The following is a 25,158-nucleotide window of genomic DNA, read 5'->3' as shown; positions in this document are numbered from 1 at the left end:
GTGCGACTCAATTTCTCCCCCGTGGAGTTTCCTGATAAACGCTCCCTGTGTGCACCAGGAGTGCTGACATGGAAAATCCAGGCCATTGGCTTTTATTGGCTTCTTAGCCTAGCCCTGTTGCCTTTAAAAAACATCTCCTTTGCCTTGACCAACTCCTAAAAGGACTTTTAAAACACCTTTTTTGGGAAAACATTTGGTAGATCTCCCTATTTTAAGAAGATTACCATTTTGAAATATTCACTTTCCCAATATTTCAAATGTACCTTTTTTTCTCTCGCATGTTACAGCGGGGGAGTTTATTGCCAAGGTAGAAGTATCTGGGTTGTCTCCAGGACGACCTGGAAGCATGGAGAGAATCAGCAGCATGACATGACTTCAATGAGTGATATCCAAAGCACAATGCACAGGAGGGAATTGAACCAGATTGGGAGGGGTGATGCGGATACAAGAGACTGCTCAAAGGCATGAAAACAGCAAGCGAGTCTCATCTAAACTCTTGCTCATCCAAAACTCTGCTACCCGTATCCTAACTCGCACCAAGTCCCATTCACCGATCACCCCTGTGCTTGCTGACCTACATTGGCAACATCACGATTTAAAAATTCTCAACCTTGTTTTTAAATCCCTCCATAGCCTCGCCCTCCCTATCTCTGTGACCTCCTCCAATCCTACAACCTTACGAGATCTCTGTACTCCTACAATTCTGGGCTCTTGCGCATCCCCGACTTCTTTCGCCCATCATTGACGGCCATGCTTTCAGCTGCCAGGCCCTAAGCTAAGGAATTTCCTCCTTAAAACTCTACGGGGGAGAAATTCAGTTGGTTGCACCACCCGTTAGCGCCTTAAGAGGGCGCTAAGTGGGGCGCAAGCCAACTAGCGCCTGGGCGCGGCACTGCCCACGCCTCCTGCTAAATTCCGCAGGACGTTAGTGGTGGCGCTAACCGTTAGCGCTGCGCCGCTGCCGATGACGTCATCGGTGTGCGCAGCGCCCCGCTGATGCCCCGGCCGCGATATTCGGCAGCGCCCCCTGATTTACCACCGGACACTATGTCCGACGGGGTCAAGGGGGCCTACCTGCGGCCGGGGAGGCGCAAATTAAAGGCGAGGTGCGGGGCGGCCATTTTTGTTGTTGGCCGCCTGCCAGCACCTGCCTGCGCTCCCGTCCCCGGCCTCCTGAACCACCCCCCCGCCACCGCGGAGTGCCGGCTGCGTTCCAAGAGCCCGGCACTTCTCTTCAGTGCCGGGCTCTTTTGCCTGCACTCCCGATCCTCAGGGGCCCTGCTGGGCCCCAGATCGCGCTGCACAGGGCCCCTCCCCTTTAAGAAGGGGAGGAAGGCCTGCAATACTGCAGCGTGACGTGCCACAGCGTGTGGCGCTGCGGCACGTTGCACCACGATATTCACTCGCAGCGCCCCAAGAGGGATGCGGGGCGCCTCCAGTAGCGCCGCGCTTCCCTTTGGGGCGCAAACGGCCAATTTCCGGTGCGGGGGCGCGAATGTTTCCGGGGCGCTACTTTTAGCGCCCTGGCGAGGTTAGCGCTCCAAACGGGGCTATACTCAATTTCTCCCCCTACGGCTCTCTCTCCTCCTATAAGATGCCCCTTAAAACATAACTCTTTGACAAAGCTTTTGGTCACCTGTCCGTATATCTCCTTATGTGGCTTGGTGTCAAATCTTGTTTGATAATGCTCCTGTGAAGTGCCTTGGGAAATTTTACTATGCTAATGGTGCTATATAAATGCAAGTTGTTGTTGTGGGGAAGAGTAAATAGTTTTTGAATATAAATGAACAAATGGTTATTGTTGACAAAGAGAGCGAAGCGAATACTGCAGATGCTGGAAATCTGAAATGAAAACAGAAAATACTGGAATACGCTCAGCAGATCAGGCAGCATCTGTGGAGAGTGAAACAAAGTTAACGAGCTGAATCTTAACCCCCAAAAACAGACGGGTTGGGGGTCAGGTGAGATGTTAAAACTTTAAAAATCTCAAACCCGACCCCATCCCAACCACTTCTGGGTTTAATGGAGGCGGGACAAGGGCCCCGCTCCCAGGAGGCAGGTTGGGCAATTAAATATTTTAATGAGGCTGGCAGCGTCTGACTTAACCTGCTTTGCAGATTTAACTCGAGCAGGCTGGGTTTCCTAGGCCTCGGGAGGACAGCTTTGGGGAGAAGGTAAGTGCTCCCCCTTCCCCCCTGGCTCCCAAGCACCCCATCCCCATCAGACTCCCCCCCCCCGCCCCCACCGCCCTATACACCCCCCTCGGGTCAGGGATCAAACCCACCCCTCTCGAGCTCTCATTAGCAGCAGCAGGCAGCTTACCTGCGACCTCCTCCGGAGTGCTCCCCGCCCGACTGGAAGCCCGGCGGGAAAACTGCCAAAGCAAAACCACACACACTGTGGAGTCAAAACACCACAGCATGTGGGGAAACCCAAACTTCTGGGTTTCCCGACAGAAACTCCACCCCTGCCTACACAGCCTGCCCCTATCAAGATTCAGACCAACATTTCTGATTGATGACTTTTCATCAGAACTGGAAGACGTTAGAGATGTAAGGGAATAATCGTGTTAAGGGTAGAGAGAGGAATGCAGATATAAAAGGCCCAGATAAGATAAGATGGTGTTGAAATTCTCAAATCCTTTTAGGGTAATGCAAGGAAAAGCAAACTTTATATAACATCTCAGGATGCTCCAAAGTGCTTCACATCCACTGAATAACTATTGAAGTGTAGTTCCTATTATTGTATGAAAATGCACCAGCCAATTTGCGGACAGCAAGGTCTCAGATGTGAAGATGTGAAATAAAATTCCTTCAGCAGGCCAGCCTGCCGACTGACCGAATAATAAAACCATGGCGACATCACCTCAGGAGGTGGTTCTGCAAAATAAATGTAGTGTTAGCTGTCCTAGCCTAGTGGACAATATCAATCTTCTTCTTCTTCTTCTTAGGCAGTCCCTCGGAACCGAGGATAACTTGCTTCCACATTAAAAATGAGTTCTCAGGTGACTGATGAGTCCAATGCGGGACCTACAGTCTCTGTCACAGGTGGGGCAGACGGTGGTTGAAGGGACGGGTGGGTGGGGTGCTTGGGTTGACGTGTGCTCCTTGCGCTGCCTGCGCTTGGCTTCTGCTTGCTCCTGGCGAAGAGACTCAAGGTGTTCTGCGCCTTCCCGGATGCTTCTCCTCCACTTTATATGGTCTTGGGCCAGGGATTCCCAGGTGTCGATGGGGATGTTACACTTTTTCAAGGAGGCTTTGAGGGTGTCCTTGAAGTGTTTCCTCTGCCCACTTGGGGTTCTCTTGCCGTGCCGGAGCTCCAAGTAGAGCGCTTGTTTTGGGAGTCTCGTATCGGGCATGCGGACAATGTGACCCGTCTGTAATGTATGTACCTTTAAGGGGAGAACTACTTTTTACAGCTCCTGTATACTGTAGTACCGGCAGTGACCACACCTGTATATAAACCCTGAGTAGTGATCTGTATACTTAGTTCTAGAGTAACCCTCATTCAGTAAACACCTGTTGAATCATTCCCTGCAGTCTGGTTGTCTAATTATTGAAGGACACAACATCAAGATACACGGATCTAACATTGGCGACGAGCAGATTCAAACCTACCTGCAACTCTGCATCACCTCCCAGGGATTCGCTCCTGGAGAACAGTGGAAGAAGGCCGAGTCCAGAAGCACGGGCGTCGACCACGGGAATCCCCCCAGTCATCCAGCGGAGATTTGAGCATCGCAGGGGAGGCTGTCGAGAGCCAGGCTTGGCTTTCCAGTCACGGTGGTCCAGCGAAACGGGCTGGCAACAGGTACTGCGCAGACCCTTCCCGGACAGCGGCGGCTAGAGCCGACCGATGGCACAGAAAAAGGCCGAGCAGCGTCGACGGGGGAGAGAGAGAGGGTAGAGTGCACAGGGCGCAGCCGGTGTTCAGGACCGAGCGGCGTCAACGGGGGAGAGAGGCGAGAGAGAGCAGAGTGCAACCGGTGTTCAAGGGCCGAGCAGCGTCAACGGGGGAGAGAGGCGCGCAGGAAAACGCGCAGAGCGCAGCCGATGTTCAAGGGCCGAGCAGCGTCAGCGGGGAAGAAAGGAAAGCGCGGGAGACGCCATTTTAAGCCGCAGCGGGGAAGAAAGGAAAGCGCGGGAGACGCCATTTTAAGCCAGTCTAACCACACCCAAAAATGCCGAAGAGTGGCAGTATCACAGCATTCGGCAATGAAGTCGAAGATTGGACGACATATGTCGAACGCATAGAAGTATACTGCAAGGCGAATGAAGTGCCAGATGCCAGGAAAGCACTGGTATTGTTGAATTCAATGGGTGCAAAAACGTATGGCTTACTATGAAACCTAGTAACCCCAGAGAAGCCAGTAGAAAAGGATTTTGAAAACATAGTGTCAATCCTACAGGATCACTTAAACCCCACACCGCTGCTGATAGCAGAAAGATTTAAGTTTCACAAAAGGAACCAGCATAAAGATGAAAGTAATGCTGAGTATTTAACGGAACTGCGCAAGCTATCGAAACACTGCCAGTTTGGAACGGGACTAGCAGATACTTTAAGGGACAAGTTTTTGTGTGGGCTTCAAAGTGAAGGAACCCAGAAACGGCTTCTATCAGAAAAGGATCTTACGCTGGACAAGGCTTTCAGCATTGCAGTATCACACGAAGCAGCAGCACGGGGCGCGGCAGAGATACAATGGAGACCGCAAGAATATGGCACAAATGAAATGTCATACGGAACAGTGAAGTGCTATCGCTGCGGCAGAACAACACACGACCATAAGGATTGTTGGTTCAAGGACAAAGTGTGCAGACAGTGTGGAAAAGTAGGACACATAGCAAGAGTCTGCAGGTCGGGAAAGAAAACCAGCAGCAAGAAATCTCCACAGGAGAAGTACAAGAAGGTACATAAGGTGACGGAGAGTAGTTCAGACGAACAGAAAAGTGATACAGACTCCGGAAGCAAGGAGCTGGGTTGTCTGAAACTACATAATGTGATCAAAACGGAGGATCACCAAACTATCTGGGTCACGCTCAAGATAGCAGGAGTCCAAGTGAAAATGGAATTGGACATAGGATCAGCCCTAACAGTCATAAACCAAAGGGACTACAAGCGGCTATTCTCACATATAGCCTTGAGAGTTACAAAGATTGTCTTGAAGACGTACACGGGGCAAAAAGTCTACCCCAAAGGAAAAATAAGGGTGAACGTTATATATAACGGCAAGGAAACACCAAAAATGGACCTATATGTATTGCTAGATGGAGGACCACCACTACTAGGACGTGAATGGATCCGGAAGATACAGCTAGATTGGCATTCCATACAAGAACTGACTGTAGATGCCAAAAAGGATGACGACGTCACACCTGGACGACTGTCAAAAATGCTAACTGATGCAGAAGAAGTGTTCCAGCAGGGACTCGGAACACTAAAAGGCATAACAGCGACGATCAAAATAGAGGAAAATGCAAGCCCAACGTTTTTTAAGGCCAGACCGGTACTTTATGCGATCCGCCCAGCCGTCGAAGCATAGCTGGAAGGTTTGGAACGTTCAGGAGTACTGTCCAAAGTGGACTGGAGCGAGTGGGCTACACCCATCGTTCCTGTAATGAAGAGGTCGTTGAGTAATACGCCTGGGGAACCAAAGAAGGTTCGCATCTGTGGGGACTTTAAGGTGACAGTGAACCCAGTCCTTCACACTGTACAAGATCCGCTTCTGCGGATTGAAGATATTTTCACCTCGCTATCGGGAGGGAAACGCTTCACTAAGATTGATCTGGCCCAGGCGTACCTGCAAATGGAGGTAGAAGAAGCCTTGAAACAGTACCTCACGATCAACACTCATAAAGGTCTCTACCAATACAACTGGCTGGTGTTCGGGGTAGCATCAGCTCCGGCTATTTGGCAAAGGGCAGTGGAACAAGTCCTGCAAGGGATTCGAGGGACCCAGTGTTATTTGGACGACATCCTGGTCACGGGCGAAAATGACAGCCTGGAGCAGGTGCTCACTAGTTTGAAGGAATATGGGCTCCGAGCTAATCGCCACAAATGCGAGTTTTTCCAGAAGCAGATCTCATATTGTGGCCACGTTATTGATAAAAAGGGGTTACATAAGTCCCCTGAAAAGATTGAGGCAGTAGTCAAGGCTCCAGCACCGGAAAATGTGTCACAACTGAGGTCACTCCTCGGGCTGGTGAACCACTACCATAAGTTCTTGCCGAATTTGTCTACCGTACTACACCCACTGAGCACCCTACTGCAAACGGGGGTTCCATGGAAGTGGAGTGACGAATGTAAATGAGCTTTCCAGAAGAGCAAAGCATTGATCACATCAAAAGGGATGTTGGCTCATTTCAACCCAGCACTACCAATTCGGTTGGCGTGTGATGCATCACCCTATGGCATTGGAGCGGTGCTGTCGCACAAATTCCCGGATGGCTCGGAGAGGCCAGTAGCCTTTGCGTCTCGGTCACTAACCTCAGCCGAACGTAACTACGCCCAGATTGACAGGGAGGCCCTCAGCCTAGTGTGGGGAGTGAAAAAGTTCAATCACTATCTGCACGGGCAGAAGTTCACCTTGCTGACTGACCACCAACCACTTGTCTCCGTCTTTAATCCAAAGAAGGGCGCTCCGGTGATGACTGCACAATGGCTACAAAGATGGTCCCTTTTTCTAGGGGCGCACCAATATGAAATCGAGTATAAGGGCACGAAACAGCATGGAAACGCTGATGGGCTATCATGCCTGCCACTGCCTACTGCAGAGGAAGCACCAGCAGTGGATCCTGTCGAAATATTTCATTCGACTACAATTGAATGCTTGCCAGTAACTAACGCTGGTATAGAGAAGGAGACCCGAAATGACCCGACACTGTCTCGGGTATATGATTTGACGGTGAAGGGATGGCCAGAACATGGCGACTCACTGTTGCCAGCATTCTCATCCAGAAGAGAACAGCTGTCAGTATGCCAGGGGACCTTGATGTGTGGATCCCGAGTGGTAATTCCACCCAAGTTAAGGGAGAGAGTGCTCAATGAGCTTCACGAAGGTCATCTGGGAGGGGTGAAAATGAAAAGCCTGGCTAGGGCTTATGTGTGGTGGCCAGGGATCAATCAGCAAATCGAGGACCTGACAAAGAGCTGCTCAGGATGCCAGAAGGTCCAAAATGCACCACCACATGCCCCTCTACACCCATGGGAGTGGCCCTCATCTCCATGGCAACGGGTGCATATTGATTTTGCTGGTCCATTCATGGACTCAATGTTTTTAATAGCCGTGGATGCACACTCGAAATGGCCTGAGGTGATCAAAATGTCCTCCACCACCACGGAGAAAACTATTGCAGTCCTACGGACCATTTTTGCCAGGAATGGCTTGCCAGAGCAGGTTTGCTCTGATAACGGACCACAGTTTGTGTCTGAAGAGTTTCGAAGATTTATGAAAAGGAATGGGGTAAGGCATTACACATCCACCCCGTATCATCCAGCCACAAATGGATTGGCTGAGAGGTTCGTACAAACCTTTGAAAAAGCAGTAAGGGCCATGTGCGATGACGACATTCCACTGCAGCATAAGGTGGACAATTTCCTGTTAGCCTACAGAAATGCGACACATGCAGTCACCAACCAGGCCCCGGCCATGATGTTCTTTAACCGAAGGTTGAGACCTCGTCTGGATTTGCTCAGACCAAATGTACGAAGAGATGTTGAGAATAAGCAATTCCAGCACATCAATGAGAAGCCGACAAGGAGCTTCAATGTAGGGCAACCAGTCTTGGCCCGCGACTACCGAACAGAGAAATGGCAGCCAGGAACGATATGCACACGGCAGGGGCCACTAATGTACACAGTGGATGTTGGGGAGAACATTGTGAGACACCATGCTGACCAGATCCTAGAGTCACAGGAATGAGTCAACCCCATGTCTCGCCCATACGTACCTGGTGATGAATCCGACGTACAGGTAGCATCTACCCCAGAAACAGTAGCATCGGAAGCGGATGAACCAACCGACGACAGGGGGCCAGAATCGCCTCTGCACCAAGAGCAAGACACTCGGGAAAGGCGCTATCCAGAAAGGATCAGGAAGCCTCCCCAAAGACTGAATTTATAAATAGACTATTTTCAGCTAATGTTGCATGTTAAAAGTGTTAATTGTAATTAGTTTGATATTTAATTGTTAAATGAGTGTTATGGACTGTTAATCTAAAAGGGGAGGAATTGTAATGTATGTACCTTTAAGGGGAGAACTACTTTTTAAAGCTCCTGTATACTGTAGTACTGGCAGTGACCACACCTGTATATAAACCCTGAGTAGTGATCTGTATAGTTAGTTCTAGAGTAACCCTCATTCAGTAAACACCTGTTGAATCATTCCCTGCAGTCTGGTTGTCTAATTATTGAAGGACACAACATCAAGATACACGGATCTAACACCGTCCATCGGAGCTGATTGAGCGTGGTCAAAGCTTTGATTCTGGGGCTGTTGGCCTGAGCAAGAACACTGTCTTTGGTGCACCTATCCTGCCAATGGTTTTGCAGAATCTTGCGGAGGCAGCGTTGATGGTACCTCGCCAGTGCTTTGAGGTGCCTGCTGTACATGGTCCATGTCTCTGAGGCATACAGCAGGGTGGGTATCACTGCTGCTCTGTAGACCATGAGCTTAGTGCCGGGTTTGAGGTCCTGGTCTTCAAACACTCTCTTCCTCAGGCGACTGAAGGCTGCACTGGCACACTGAAGGCGGTGTTGGACTTCGTCATCAACGTCTACCCTTGTTGACAGTAGGCTCCCGAGGTATGGAAAGTGGTCCACGCTGTCCAAGGCCTTGTCGTGGACCATATCAATATGTAATTGCTCACCCCCTCACCCACTGCATTATTGGATTGACAATTCTAAGTAATTTATACAGAAGTTTCAATTGCATGTAATTAACCAGGACTTGTGACACATCTCAATGAATATTCATATATTATTCATGATCAAATGAAGTACAGCTTGCATGATTGAATAGATTTGGCGTAACAGTTTGTTTTAACCATACAGCAGACAGACAGATCCATATAAGTTTTTAATCTCTTGTCGCCTACTGCAGATGTACTGTTCGCAATGTATTACCGATATTAGTTTGTGGGTGTCCGCCGGGTATTAGTGTCCTGTAGGAATGACCCAAATCAAGAGCATGATTTGGTGGCTTTGGTTTCCATTAACCTTCAAAAAATATTTCCTAGCTCTACACAGGGTTATAGCACGTATCTGTGCCAACACTTCGCTGGAGCAATCTAAAATTAGTCTCGTTGCCACACTCTCTTCCCAAACAAAGCCCCTCTCTTCCTCTGCCTCCTCTGCCATGGAAACTGGGTCAATTAAAAACTTCAAGACTGAGATCGATAGAGTTTTGTAAAGTTAGGGTATCGAGCTATGGATCAAAGGTAGGTAACTGCAGTTGAGATACAGATCAGCCATGATCTAACTGAATGGGGCTGAATGTCCTTCTCCTGTTCCTATGTTCCTTGGGATGCCTGTTAGACTGTCCCAGGACACAGTGGACCAGCACTCTGTGTCCCCCCATTGAAGAATACCATGCAGCTGGTTCTCTGAGGACAACCAGCTCTGTCAGGTGGCATCAATGCGGGACATTAACAGGCACAAACTTAACATTTTATTAACCTGCACCTCATTGCTCCTTTTAAAAATGTCTTTAGTCCAGATAACGAAACTGGGATTGGAACCTGTGCTATGCATGTGTTTGAACCTTTCATAGGCCATTAATGGTCTTTCTTTTGCTTCCACAGCCACCAGTAAGTTCTTCAGTGCAGCCTGCGCTCCAGGGGCAGGTATCTCCTTCCCCAACCTTTGCGTGCTCTGCCAGGGCCAGAAATCCTACAACAGAGACAGAAATTATTTCTGTGAAACCACCGACAATGAGCCTTACTATGGTTCTGAAGGTGCACTCAGGTACGTTGCCTAAAATGGGGGCTTAAACGATGCCAACTTGACTGTCACATGCTCCTTGTTGAGCCTGACATTGGAAACCTCTAATTGTATCACTGCAGCATATGATTCTGAATCTTATTATGTAGTATAGGGGTACTCCCTACTTTTACTGTCTCAATAAAATTCTGTTCAGTTTGCAAAAGGTATTAGTTATCAGAGTCACAGAAGGTTGAGGGTTCAAGTCTCACTCCAGAGACTTGAGCACACAAATCTAAGCTGAAACTCCAGTGCAGTACTGAGGGAGTGCTGCACTGTCAGAGGTACTGTGCTTTGAATGAGACATTAAACCGAGGCCCCGTCTGTGCTCTCAGGTGGACATAAAAGATCCCATGGCACTATTTGAAGAAGAGCAGGGGACGTTATCCCCGGTGGCCTAGCCAATATTTATCCCTCAACCAACATAACAAAAACAGATTATCTGGTCATTATCGCAGTGCTGTTTGTGAGACATTGCTGTGCGTGAATTGGCTGCTGCGTTTCTTACATTACAACAGTGACTACACTTCAAAAGTACTTCATTGGCTGTAAAGCGCTTTGGGACTTCCTGAGGTAGTGAGAGGTGCAAGTGCTTTCTGTTCATACGTCACTGTGAACAAATCCACTCTCCGCCTTGTAAACTAGTTCTGGCATACTCTCTGTACCAATTGCCACAGGATGATGCGTAGGTGTCATGCTTGCCCACGCGCAGTGCTATTTTTAAACCCTACATTTAGATCTCAGTTCCATTGGCTGGTCCTTGTGCAGTGGCATAGGTCAGCAGGCAGTACACTGCCGCACTGAAGGGCTAGGGCAGCAATGGCGGGCATGGGCGATGCTGGCTGTTTCTCGGCAGCAACCAGTCTCAGACCAGTCGTTCATTGTGACCGCAGCTTAATTCATTGGCCTTTCACATAAGTCCTTCTGCAATGTTGGGAGGACATACAGGAAGGTGCAAATTATGCGCAACTTCATATTGAGTCAGTGTGAATCGAACCAAGAGTAAAAGTTAACCCAAGGGGGTGCCTTGTCAACCAAAAATCAAAATGGTAGTCCAAATTATGATTTGCTTTCAGGAGGGGAGGGGAGGGGAGGGGAGAAAATTGGCAGAATTCTGTGCTTAAATCAAGGACAAAGTGACTAGGATGATTATATTTGCTGACATTTTCTTGCAGGTGTTTGGAACAGGGAAATAGTGATGTTGCCTTTCTGGACAACACAGCTATAGCCAACATCGATGGTAAGTTCACTTCACATGTTTTTATTTCCTTTAAGTTTTTGTTTTATGAGTACTCCAGCCTTAGATTTGTGACACACACTAGCTCCCCATTCGGCAGTATCTGGTACAGCAGCAGGCTGCAAGGCTGCCACAATCGCCCAGTAACAGCTTTCTCCTTGAAGAGGTTAAACGATATGAGCAGTCCAGTGGTAGACTGGCAGTCTGCTGTAGAAGGCACTAGTCAGACCCCATTTTGAGTTTTGTGCAGTTTTGGTTGTCGTAGGAAGGATATTACTGCTTTTTGAGCGGGAACAGAGGGGAGCAATCAAGATGATCGCACGAGTCAGCTATCTAAATTATGGGGAAAGAAAAGAATTTGGGCTTTGTTCTCTTAGGAAAGAGAAGACTACAAGGTGACAATTGAAATTTTAAAGATTACGATGGGCATTGACAACATCGATCCATTAAAATGAGGAGATTAGGAGTAGGAAAGGGAGTCAGGTGGAACTTTTTACAGAAAGGCCAACAGAGTAGTGGAATTAGTCACCAAGGAATGTATTTGAAGCAAATTATCTTGTATTCAAATATCACTACCATTGGCGGCCGTGCCTTCAGCTGTCTAGGCGCCAACTTCTGAAATTCACTCCTCTCCACCTCTCTAGCTCTCTCTCCTTTAAGGAGCTCCTTAAAACCTATCTCTTTGACCAAGCTTTTGGTCACCTGTCCTAATATCTCCTTATGTGGCTCAGTGTAAAATTTGTCAGTGTCAAAAAGAGAAAATAATGGAAACACTCAGCAGGTCAGGCAGCACCTGTGGACAGAGAAACACAGAGATAAATGAAAGACAAGTCGGTCTAGATGTTCATCTTCAGGATCTGGGTCTAAGACCCTCGTCTGCTGGAGTGCTTATTGCAAACTTGGACACATGCAGCCCACAACTTTCTGATGGAAAATCACGGACAGTCACCGGACAGGGACTCCCAGTGGGTGCAGTTGTTTATACCCAGATGTTGAAGATAGAAATTTAGGCCAGTTATTGGTGCTTTCATAAGAATATTGGGTGTCTTATCATGAGTAGGATTGGGCGTTGTTGAAATTAGGGACACCTTCTTCAGCAATTGATCACATGGAGTATGGTAGTTGTAGTGGTTATGGTTATGGTTGTGGTTATGGTACTGGGCAAGTAACCCTAGAAGTTGAGAGTTCAAATCCCACCATGGCAAGTTGGGAATTTCAATTCAATACATCTGGTAATTTGTGTGCTGGCACCAGAAAAAAATGCCATGAAAGCTGCCAAATTGTTGTAAAAACCCAACTGGTTCACTAATGTCCTTCAGGGGTGGGAACCTACCCCCCTAGCTGGTCTGGACCAACACATGATTCCAGTTCCATACTACACGATTGAGGCTGAATGCCCTAGGATAACTAGAGATAGACAATGGGCCAGAAATTCGTGAACGGGACTTGCCGCGCGTGCAAGCCCCGTATATGCACTTACCCGACGCTCCTGCCGATCACCTCCAGGGACGCCTGGAATTGGTGTTTCAAAAAGAAGAATCCCGGGCAGCGTATGACGTCACGCCACCCAGGAGTGCAGCCAGTGCGAAGCCTGGAGCGTGCAGTGCAAGTGAGACACGCCCCTTAAGGTCTCATTGTAGTAGGACACGCCCCCAATCTCTCCAAGCAGCTGCAGAGGACTTTGTAGTTACACAGCTGCAGGGAAAGTAAGTTATCTGCTATTTTATGAATGTTTTGTGAACTTTTATAAAATTTTAAAAACGTTTACATTATTTTGAAGAATCTGAAGTAGTTTTAAACAGAATTAAAGCAATTTAAAGACTTTTAAAAGCCCTAAAAGAATTTTTTTAATTCCATGTATTTATTTAGCAATGTCGTCGTCATACGTGTCTTCACACTGTTCCCTTTGGGGAACTGTATGAAGTGGTGGAAGGATTTATGGCCATGATTAACGCTCATTCCGTGACCGTAACCATCTTTGAACCAGCCATTAGGGCGGTTAGTCCTATGGCGGGAGGGTTTTACGGGCTCCCACAAGCTATACAAGGAGGGGGGGCCACCCACACCCACGGACGCAAATATCCCACTGGATGTCAACCCAGAATTTAGAGCCGGAGCTCCGACTCCACTTGCCGGGACTGTCTGGAGCGGGGTTCGAAACCCTACCCTGATCTGGCCCAGCGGCGGGGATCCTACCGCTATGCCAAAGGCCCAATCCGATTAGCAATGTGAAATGGCTGGAATGAGCACAATTCACGGCATTAAAAGAACTCACAATTGAACTGATGATGACCTCAGCAATCTCCTCAAGGAGGTGGAGGCGCAGCGCCTGCTCATCATTGGTAATGAGAAGTCAAAGGCGCCACAAAAAGGGCAGATGATAGCTTGGTCTTTCAAGTGGCAGCATAGGGCTCCAGTCACAGGGAGGGAAAAGGCGCAGGAAACGTATGGGTGTCACCTTTTGTGCGGAGTGGGCCTTTTGCGTAGCAGTAAGCATCCCCGCCGCTGGGCCAGAAGGAGTAGGGTTTCGAACCCCACTCCAGACAGTCCCGGCAAGTGGAGTCGGAGCTCCAACTATAAATTCTGGGTGGACATCCAGTGGGATACTTGCGTCCGTGGGTGTGGGTGTGGGTGGGCCCCCCCCCCTCAGATGGGTTGTGGGAGCCCGTAAAACCCTCACGCCATAGGACTAACCACCCTAATGGCTGGTTCAAAGATGGTTACGGTCACGGAATGAGCGTTAATCACGGCCATAAATCCTTCCACCACTTCATACAGTTCCCGAAAGGGAACAGTGTGAGGATATGTACGACGATGACCTCTTGCGCAATGCACCTCCTTGGCCCCTCAGTCGCAGATGCGAGGGGGCAAATCGTGCAATTGTTAAATTTTTCATTTTTTTTACATGTAAAATGTTGGCCCAGTAATTCCCTTCCAAATGCGCAAGTACGGTCGGGGTACTTACGCGTCTGGCCGGAGGAAATGCCGGTTTTCAGCATGCACAGCGCATGCAGGGAAAACCGGCATTTCCTGTCCTCTGAACGAAGGGGTTCAGAGGCAAAACGCGTGCGCAGTAAAATTCGCCGCTTTCATTCATGATTTCAGTGAGGTCAAGTCCTTACAACTTACACATGAAAAAAGCATGGGTACAGTTGCTCCAGAGGCTGCGGAGGAAGATATTTCTTATCGTGGAGCTTCTGAAAGTATGTATGTCTGTATATATTCCTTTGCGTGTTATATATATATTCCTTTACTTATGTGTATGAATGTATTATTTAATTATGACTTTCAGAGAAAGTAACTTATTGGAAAATCATAATTAAAAACATACATTCATACACATTAGTAAAGGAATATAAAACATACATACATATATGTAAAGGAATATATGCGGACATACATACATAATTACTTATTACTGATGAAAAGTTTCTTTCTTAAAAGTGCTGGAAATGTTACATTACTCATTTTAGAACACTCATTTTCACATTCCATTCACACAGCCACAATTGCTCCTTCTACCTACCGTTCTGAAAACCCGTTTAAAAAAAAAAATTTAAACTTTAAAACTTACTTAAAATTTCTTAAAATAACTTCCCTCCCTTTCCCAAACAAAAATATTGCCTTTCAGAAGCTCCACGATAAAATATATCTTCCTCCGCAGCCTTGGAACAACTTTACACCTGCTTTTTTCAAGTGTAACTTGTAAGGACTTACCCTCACTGAATCCATGAATGAAATCTACGAAGTTCACTGCGCAAGCGCTGCCTGTGCAGTCGCACGCGCTGTGCCTATGAACCCCTTCGTTCTGAGGTCTGGAAATGCCGGCGTTCCCCGCATGCGCTGTTCAATGCTGAACGCCGGCATTTCCAACGGCCAGATGCGTGAGTACCCCGACCGTACTCACGCCTTTGGTCACAAATTTCTGGCCCAATAAAAGTGGCCTTGCCAGCATCACCCACGTCCCAGGAACAAATTTTAAAAATAGAGGGATAAATATTGGCCAGGACACCAGGAGAACTCCCCTGCCCTTCTTCGAATAGCGGCGTGCGATCTTTTACCTCCACCTTAGAAAGCAGACAGGGGGCCTCGGTTTAACGTCTCATCTGACGGACGGCACTTCCGACAGTGCAGCATTCCTCAGTACTGAACTGGAATGTCAGCCTGGATTATGTGCCCAAGTCTCTGGAGTAGGACTCAAACCCACAACCTTCTGAGTCAGAGGTGAATGTTACCACTGAGCCAAGGTTTACACTAAGGGTTTAAGAGATAAAGGGGGAAAAATTCGGTTGGTTGCGCCACCCATTAGCGCTTAAAGAGGTCGAGAAGTGGGGCGCTAACCAACTAGCGCCTGGGCGCAGCAAACCCTGCACCTCTTCCCAAATTGAGCGGACATTTAGCGCCGGCGCTAAACCGTAGCGCCCGCTCACCGGCGCACGCAGATCATGACGTCATTCCAGAGTGCAACGCCTTTGGGGTGCCCCAGTCCGGAAATTCAATGGCGCCCCCTGCCTTACCGCCTGGCGCTAACAAGGACAGGTTGAGTGGACCGTTATGCTGTCTGAAAGGGACTAGGGGAGCGCTATTTAAAGGGGAACGCCTCCTGCCTTTTTTGAAGGTGACATTTTTGCACCACACATTGTGAGAGAGAGAGACAGACTTCTGGAGAGATTCCACGTTGTGTGAAGGAGCTTTGCAGGTTGGTTTTGATTTGCCCTTCCTTGTATCGATTTAGAAGAGACCATGGGGGCTGCACTCTGAGCTCTTTCCCTAGTTCTCTCCATTGTTCTTTCCACCAGATTTGATGTACAGGTCTCTCCAGGCCGAGATTCAAGGCTGCAATGAGCAGGATGTGGATGGAGAGCAAGATCGACCCTCCCCTTTAAGATAAAAACAGAAAATGCAGGAGAAACTCAGCAGGTCAAGCAGCATCTGTGAAGAGAGAAACAGATTTAACGTTTCAGGTCGATGACCATTCTTCAGAACTCCCCTTTAAGAATTGGATGGTGCCAGTGTGTCTGTGTTCCATTGCTGACTGAAATCACATGAGCTTCGCCAGCACTGTGAGGTAGCGCCTCGCTCCGCTGGGTTAGCGCCTTAAGACTGTCGTGCAGCGCCTGATTTAGCGCCGCAATCACCCTCAGGGGCGCAGGTACCCAATTTCGCAGGAGGTGGCAATAATTTGCGCCTGGTGCTAAACTTTGCGAACCGCCAATACTAGCGCCCCAAACGGGGCGATACCGAATTTCGCCCCCAAAGTGTATGTGATACTTTGGGACTCACCAGGTGGACTAATGGTCTCTTCCAGACCTGTACACTGTTATGTGCCTTCTAAGACTATAACAATCGATTGTCCAATTATTCTCCTCAGCATCAGAAGCGGCCAAGTACAAACTGCTTTGCACTGATGGAACCCAGGCCAATCTCAAGGACTTCAGAAAATGTAACCTTGGACGGGGCCCCGGGAATGCCATTGTGACCAGATACAACTACAGAAAGATCACACGGAAATTTCTCGCTGTGGCTCAGGTACATTAACCTGCTGCTATGCGACAGGACCTGGACTGCTTTATTTGATTGGTGATCTGTCTGTTAATAACCCATGTGATAACTTAAAGGAGTACAGTCGTCTTCCTTAAAAAAAAAGTGTCTGGTAAATGTTTGCTAAAGCAGTGCGATATTGGGATAGGACGCTTCATTGTGTCACTTGTGTGTGTCTTTACTGAGATGAACGTGACACATGATTTCTTTTTCAAGTAATCAGACCTGCTGAGCATCTTGTTATGGAGGCGAGTGTCATTTAAAATCCCTCCTTTAAACATTGTGCTCACCAAGAAACTCTTGGGTGTAAATTTTCCACTTGGCTTCCAAGTGCAGAGCAGCGTGATTTTTTAAACTTCATTCTTGGGATATGGGCGTTGCTGGCAAGGCCAGCATTTATGGCCCATCCCTAATTGCCCTTGAGAAGGTGGTGGGGAGCCGTCTTAGAGTCATAGATAGAGTTATACAGCACAGAAAGAGGCCCTTTGGCCCATCGCGTCTGCGCCAGCCATCACGCCCTGTCTAATCTAATCCCATTTTCCAGCACTTGGTCCGTAGCCTTGTATGCTGTGGCATTTCAACTGCTCATCTAAATGCTTCTTGAATGTTGTGAGGGTTCCTGCCTCTACCACCCTTTCAGGCAGTGAGTTCCAGATTCCAACCACCCTCTGGGTGAAAAAGTTCTTCCTCAAATCCCCTCTAAACCTCCTGCCCCTTACCTTGAATCTATGCCCCCTTGTTATTGACCCCTCTACTAAGGGAAAAAGTTCCTTTCTATCTACCCTATCTATGCCCCTCATAATTTTGTACACCTCAATCAGGTCCCCCCTCAGCCTTCTCTGCTCCAAGGAAAACAACCCCAGCCTGTCCAGTCTTTCTTCATAGCTGAAGCGCTCCAGCCCAGGTAACATCCTGGTGAATCTCCTCTGCACCCTCTCCAAAGCAATCACATCCTTCCTATGGTGTGGCGACCAGAACTGCACACAGTATTCCAGCTGTGGCCTAACCAGCGTTTTGTACAGCTCCATCATAACCTCCCTGCTCTTATATTCTATGCCTCGGCTAATGAAGGCAAGTATCCCATATGCCCTTTTAACCACCTTATCTACCTGTTCTGCTGCCTTCAGGGATCTATGTACATGCACACCAAGGTCCCTCTGATCCTCTGTCTTTCCTAGGGTCCTACCATTCATTGTGTATTACCTTGCCTTGTTAGTCTCTCCAAAATGCATCACCTCACACTTTTCAGGGTTAAATTCCATTTGCCACTGTTCCGCCGATCTGACCAACCCATCTATATCGTCCTGCAGACTGAGGCTACCCTCCTCGCTATTTACCACCCCACCAATTTTCGTGTCATCTGCGAACTTACTGATCATACCTTTTACATTCACATCCAAATCATTAATGTAGACCACAAACAGCAAGGGACCCAGCACCGATCCCTGCGGTACCCCACTGGACACAGGCTTCCAGTCACAAAAATAACCTTCGACCATCACCCTCTGCCTTCTGCCACTAAGCCAGTTTTGGATCCAATGTGCCAAGGCACCCTGGATCCCATGGGCTCTTACTCTCTTGACCAGTCTCCTATACGGGACTTTATCGAAAGCCTTACTGAAATCCATGTATACCACATCCACTGCACTACCCTCATCCACACACCTAGTCACCCCCTCGAAAAATTCAATCAAATTAGTCAGACATGATCTTCCCTTGACAAAGCCATGCTGACTATCCCTGATTAATCCTTGCCTCTCCAAGTGGAGACTAATTCTGTCCCTCAGAATTTTTTCCAATAATTTCCCTACCACTGATGTTAGGCTCACTGGCCTGTAATTCCCTGGTTTATCTCTACTACCCTTCTTGAATAATGGTACTATGTTAGCTGTTCTCCAGTCCTCTGGCACATCCCCTGTGGCCAGAGAGGTTCTGAAAATTTGTGTCAGAGCCCCTGCAATCTCTTCCTTTGCCTCACACAGCAGCCTGGGATACATCTCGTCCAGGCCTGGGGATTTATCCACTTTTAAGCCTGCTAAAACCGCTAGTACCTCCTCCCTCTCGATGCTAATATGTTCAAGTATATCACAGTCCCCCTGCCCGATTTCTATGTCTACATCGTCCTTCTCCATAGTGAACACAGATGCAAAAAATTCATTTAAAACCCCACCTACATCTTCTGGCTCCACACACAGATTTCCACTTTGGTCCCTAATGGGCCCTACTCTTTCCCTAGTTATCCTCTTGCCCTTAATATACTTATAAAACACCTTAGGATTTTCCTTTATTTTGCTCGCCAGTGTTATTTCATGGCCCCTCCTCGCTCTCCTAATTTCTTTTTTAAGTATCCCGCTGCACTTTTTATACTCCTCTAGGGCTTCCTCTGTCTTTAGTCCCTTGTATCTGCCAAAAGCCCCCCTTTTTTTCCTAATCCACTCTCGTATATCCCTTGACATCCAAGGTTCCCTGGGCTTGTTGGTCCCACCCTTGGCCTTTACGGGAACATGTTGCCATTGTACTCTCTCAATTTCCTTTCTGAAAGACTCCCATTGCTCCGATGTGGATTTTCCTACAAGTAGCTGATCCCAGTCCACTTTGGCCAGATCCTGCCTTATCATATTAAAATCGGCCTTCCCCCAATTTAGAACCTTTATTTCCGGTCCATCTCTGTCCTTTTCCATGACTACCTTAAATCTCACCGAATTATGGTCACTGTCACCAAAGTGCTCACCTACTAACACTTCTACCACTTGCCCGGCCACATTCCCTAGAATTAGGTCCAGTACCGCCCCCTCTCTTGTAGGACTTTCTACATGCTGGCTCAAAAAGCTCTCCTGGATGCACTTTAAGAATTCTGCACCCTCCAAGCCTTTCACACTCTGACTATCCCAGTTAATATTGGGGAAGTTGAAATCCCCCACTATTATTACCCTATTATTTGCACATTTCTCTGAGATTTGCCTACATATCTGTTCCTCTATCTCCCCCTGACTGTTTGGGGGCCTATAGTACACTCCCAGCAAAGTGCTTGCCCCCTTTTTGTTTTTAAGTTCTACCCATATGGCCTCATTAGAGGAACCTGCTAAGATATCATCCCTCCTTACTGCAGTAATTGACTCCTTAATTAATATTGCGACACCCCCTCCTCTTTTACCCCCCCCCTCCCCTCTGTCTCGCCTGAAGATTCTATACCCCGGAATATTGAGCTGCCTGTCCTGCCCCTCCCTCAACCATGTCTCCGTGATAGCAACAATATCATACTCCCATGTGTTCATCAACACCTTCAGTTCATCCACCTTATTCGCAAGACTCTTCTTGAACCGCTGCAGTCCGTGTGGTGAAGGTGCTCCCACAGTGTTGTTAAGTAGGGAATTCCAGGATTTTGACCCAGCGATGGTGAAGGAATAGCGATAGATGTCCAAGTCGGGATGATTTTCTGCCCCGAGTACTGTATTTTTATATTAACAGTCATGGGAGGCAGTGAAAATGCTGGTATCTGAGTGCTAACTAATCATTTGCCCTGTTTAGATTCTACCAAGTGGTCCCACACTCATAGAAAGGAGCCTAGGTTAAAGGGCTATGGGCGGAGAATCGATGCTACCTTTCTGTGTTCCTCTCTGACTGGTGCTTCTGTCGAGCAAGGGTCCCTGCGGGAACGTGGGAGCGCTGAATTTACCCTATAGTTTCCACTGAGGGTTATTGCTTGATAAGAGCACTCCAGTCTGGACCAGGCCGAGCCCATAACCCCATGCTCCCATTAGGGTCATTGTGGGATATTGGGGGCTCCGAGCCTGTGACATGTCAGCTCCCAATTGGAAGCGCGGGACCAGACCTGTTAATCCAGTGATGTTAGCTCCCTGCTCTTGATCATATGAGAAACCGTATGAATTAACAATCCTAGGTGGAAACCAAAGTCACAAATGACACACTCTGTGATTGTGACCGTTCTCTTCGTCCTTTTTTTGATACGGTTGACCATACCATCCTCCTCCAACACCTCTCCTCCATTGTTTAGCTCAGTAGGACTGACCTTGCTTGGTTCCACTCTTATCTATCCATTCGTAGCCAGAGAATCTCCTGCAATGGCTTCTCTTCCCACCCCCGCACCATTACCTCTGGAGTCACTCAAGGATCCATCATTGGCCCCCTTCTCTTCCTCACCCACCTGCCGGCCCTCAACAACATCATCCAAAAACACAACGTGTGGTTCCACATGTATACTGACGACACCCAGCTCTACCTCACCGCTACCACCTCTCTCGGCCCCTCCACTGCCTCTGATTTGTCACGCTGCTTGTCCAACATCCAGTCCTGGGTAGGTTGCAATTTCGTCCAATTAAATATTGAGAAAACCGAAGCCATTGACTGTTCCCTTGAATCCCATTCCATCCCCCACCCCAGCCTCTGTCTCAGGCTGAACCACACTGTTCACAATCTTGGTGTTGTAGGAATTGGTAAATTCCTGACGAAAATACTGAGCGAGTCAATCAGCTAACCAAAACGATGTTTAATGCAAACTGGTGGAAGTAACAAACAAAAACGCAGGAGAACAAATCAACAGGTGCTTGCTTAATGCTGGCTCCACAAGGACTGAGAAGGGGAGGCCCCTCAGTCCAACGTCATGACATCATCACGTTTCCCGCCGTTGGGAACGTCACGTGACCCACGTGATGACATCATCGCGTTCGGTCTAAACCCTTTAGAGACCGCGCTATTTACATACAGCGAAAGAATACAGATTTAAAGGCAATTATATACATTCGTATAAGAGTTCCTTGGTGGCTCTGCCACAGTGTCCTATTTGACCCCGAGCTGAGCCTCTGACCCAACATCCTCTCCATCACAAAGACCGCCTACTTCCACCTCCGTAACATCGCCCATCTCCGCACCTGCCTCAGCCCAACTGCTGCTGAAACCCTCATCCATGCCTTTGTTACCTCCAGACTTGAATATTCCAACGCTGTACTGGCCGGCATTCCACTGTCCACCCTTCATAAACTTGAGCTCATCCAAAGCTCTGCTGCCTGTGTCCTATCCAGCACCAAGTCCTGCTCACCCATCACCCCTGTGCTCGCTGACCTACATTGGCTCATGGTCCACCAACGCCTTGAATTTAAAATTCTCATCCTCATGTTCAAATCTCTCCATGGCCTTGCTCTTCCCTATCTCTGTAACCTTCTCCAGCCCTACAATGCTCCGAAATCTCTGGGTTCCTCCAATTTTGGCCTCGTGCGTATCCCCAATTTCCATCGCTCCACCATTGGCGGCCATGCCTTCAACTACCTACACCCTAAGCTCTGGAATTCCCTCCTTAAACCTCTCCCCCTCTCTACCTCTCTCTCCTCCTTTAAGATGCTCCTTAAAACCAAGCTTTTGGTCACCTGTCCGAATATCTCCTTATGTGGCACGGTGTCAAATTTTGTTTGATAATTGCTCCTGTGCTATATAAATGCAAGTTGTTGTTGTTGGTGCTGAGGGTTCTGATAATCTGCTTCAGCTGAGAACAGTTAAAATGGCGTTGTAAATTTTGAGATTACACCATGTGATATTATCATGCAAATGCTTAGCATGTTCATATCAAACCCCTCCTAACTAAGTTAATAAGTTAAAATAAATAGGTAATGTCGTCATCAGAATAGGAGACACAGGAATCATTAGAACCCTAGACATTTACAGCACAGCAGGACCCCATGTGGAACATTGGGCGTGAGTGTCTGCGGCAGGGGTCTCCCGATCATCCGCTGTGACTTCGGCAGAAGATGTTCGGAAAGCCCCTGAGAAAGGGTGTAGACAATCGGAAGAGGCCCCTGTGGGAATTGAACCCCATTATATCCATGCCAGCTCCCTGCTGGAGCAATCCAAAATTAACCCCATTAACTCTTTCACTAGGAATTTGATACAAACTCATTGAGCTTTCTTACGATAACATTTGGTGTTCTCCATGGCCGCCACACTTAATGGAATCATAGAATTATACAGCACAGAAGGAGGCCAATCAGCCCATCGTGCCTGTGCCGGCTCTTTGAAAGAGCTCTCCAATTAGTCCCGCTCCCTGCTTTTTCCCCATAGCCTTGTAAATTTTTCCTTTTCAAGTATATATCCAATTTCCTTTTGAAAGTTACAATTGACTCTGCTTCCACCACCCTTTCAAGCAGCGCATTCCAGATCATAAAAACTCGCTGCGTAAAAAAAATTCCCCTCATCTCCCCTCTGGTTCTTTTGCCAATTATCTTAAATCTGTCACCTTCTGCCAGTGGAAACAGTTTCTCCTTATTTACTCTGTCAAAATCCCTCATAATTTTGAACACCTCTATTAATTCTCTCCTTAATCCTCTCTGCTCTGAGGAGAATAATCCCAGCTTCTCCAGCCTCTCCACATCACTGATGTAAATGAGAGCTCCTTTGGGAGACTTTCCAGAAGTAAGATGAGCATTCTGTCGTGGTGAGCGTTGGAGAACGGTTTGGGGCTAACGGCTCGGTGCTTTTTGCAGCATCTCTTTGGGCGAAACGGAAAGCAGTCGCGGCGGTTCCGGTTATTCGGCTCGGCCGGCTTCAATGGGAGAAACCTGATGTTTCAAGATGCCACCGAGAAGCTGCTGCTTCTTGCGGACGACGCTGACATCAACCAGGTGCTGGGGTTAGACTACATTGCCCTGCTGAAAGGACTGGGCCATGAAGGTAATGCTATCTGTTATCAATATTGGCTGAATATTGTTTCCCGCGTTATCAAAAACGATTAACATGGCCGGAATTGTTTATATTATAATTCCACAGGACCCATTTGCACATTTCTCAAGCAGAGGACCAAGGGTCCAAAAATTTTGACCCGGTTCAAGGGGCAGTGAGCAAGGGAGGGATGGCCCACCAGTTACCAGAATTTGGGCAGGACCCAGTTCCAACGGGAATTCTGCCCCGTTTCTTCCAGCCAGTCATTTTCTGGTGGGGTGGGTGGGTGGGGGACCCATGTGTTGATGCTCTACCTACGTAAGAAAACTACAGGAAACTTTGGTTTATCCGGAGGTTGTATGTCTGGAATACTCGATCTAACGGAAAAAATCAGGAGCCGTTTTCTATAAGTTTTTTTAGATCTCGTTTTTTTTTTTCCCAGTCAGGCATTGCAAGGTCTGTAGCTATAGCAACAGCTTCAGCTAGAGACGCTTGCAGCTGCAGCCGACTCTTTAGAAGCTGTTGCTAAGCAACAGTGTTTGTTGTCAGATACGGAGATGAAAACCTCCGTATGCTTCAACATTAACTTTGTATGTCCGGCTGTTTTGATAGATCGGCAACACGCCGGTCCCGTCGGTGCCGGATATCACAAAGTTTCCTGTACTAGGCACTTGGTCTAAGCGTTAAACAAAGCTTTAATCAACTGTTTTACAACATGGCGGTCTAGTTGTGTCCTTCACTAGTTCCTGTTAAGAATGTCCTGCGCAAGCTGGGCTCATGCCCGAGTATTTATACTCTCCCTGGACAGTGCCACCCGCAGGCCGCTCAGTATTATTTCATAAGTCTTTCTTTCACGAATGACTGATTTGTGTCAGGGGCCGTGTCTGTGGAGTTCCCAGGTTACTCCAAGAGTTCTGCCCACTCCACCCATAAAAAGGCCCTTATTGAACATTCACCAGCTTTGGTTACTGACCCTCCTGCCAGTGGCAACAGTTCTTAGTCACACAGAACAGGAAGATACAGGTTCAATCTTGAATTTATGCCTCTTTCTTTCTTTCCTTCCCTTGTTCCAATTACTGGTCTTTGCTAATGGGTCGGTTCACCCCTTCATTAAAGCCCGAGGAATACATAGGCCTGGAAAGTCCAAGAGCTTCTCCTGGTCTCCCACTGTAACCTTGGCGGGAGATTGGCAGAAGCCCCAGAGAAACGCCATGTCCTGCCACTTTAGCCCCCAGGAGCAGCAAAGCGGTAAAAGGGGCCAGAAACCCCATTACATCAGGTCTCTGCCCCCCACTGGGATTTCCTGAGGTCTCCTGGATCAGCAGTCGATGGGTGGGCGTGCTGGGCGACCAATGGCAGGAGTGTAGGGGCGGGGCAGTTGGAGGCGCGAAGTCATGTGATGAAAGCTCCAAGAATACGTCCAATCAGAGTTGGCAAAGCCGGCCAGGAGAGAAAATTGTGGAGGCGAAAAGCTCGAAGATTCTGTTGAGCATTTCCCGAATGTGATTTTGTGCTGTTGTTTTTGGTCAGGGAGCTCCTTGGAGAACAGCATTGTGCGGTGGTGCTGTATTAGTGCAGCTGAGCAGAGCAAGTGTGAAGAATGGGCCCTGAAGACAAAATCCAACCCGCTGGTCTGCATCAGAGCGACATCAATGAGTGACTGTATAGCAATGATAAAGGTGCCTAATTTCACTGAATTTTAAATTAAATATTGCCCCAAAAATAGTGTCCATGTAAGG

General features: G+C 48.0%; 1 protein-coding gene across 1 annotated transcript in view; it reads left to right on the top strand.

Annotated features, from left to right (window-relative positions):
- The window catches only part of sxph (saxiphilin), a 128,649-nt gene that overhangs the window by 67,318 nt on the left and 36,173 nt on the right, over positions 1-25,158 (top strand). The window contains exons 5-9 of the mRNA XM_085962019.1: positions 9,798-9,960; positions 11,151-11,215; positions 16,584-16,741; positions 23,245-23,431; positions 24,950-25,098. Coding sequence (XP_085818145.1) covers positions 9,798-9,960; positions 11,151-11,215; positions 16,584-16,741; positions 23,245-23,431; positions 24,950-25,098 — 722 coding nt within the window. The remainder of the gene's footprint in view (positions 1-9,797; positions 9,961-11,150; positions 11,216-16,583; positions 16,742-23,244; positions 23,432-24,949; positions 25,099-25,158) is intronic.

This window comes from Somniosus microcephalus, chromosome 19 (genome assembly GCF_052327205.1).
Source record: "Somniosus microcephalus isolate GS21.2 chromosome 19, FLI_Smic_1.0, whole genome shotgun sequence".
NCBI classification, from domain to species: Eukaryota; Metazoa; Chordata; class Chondrichthyes; order Squaliformes; family Somniosidae; genus Somniosus; species Somniosus microcephalus.
This window is presented reverse-complemented; position numbering and strand designations above follow the sequence as displayed.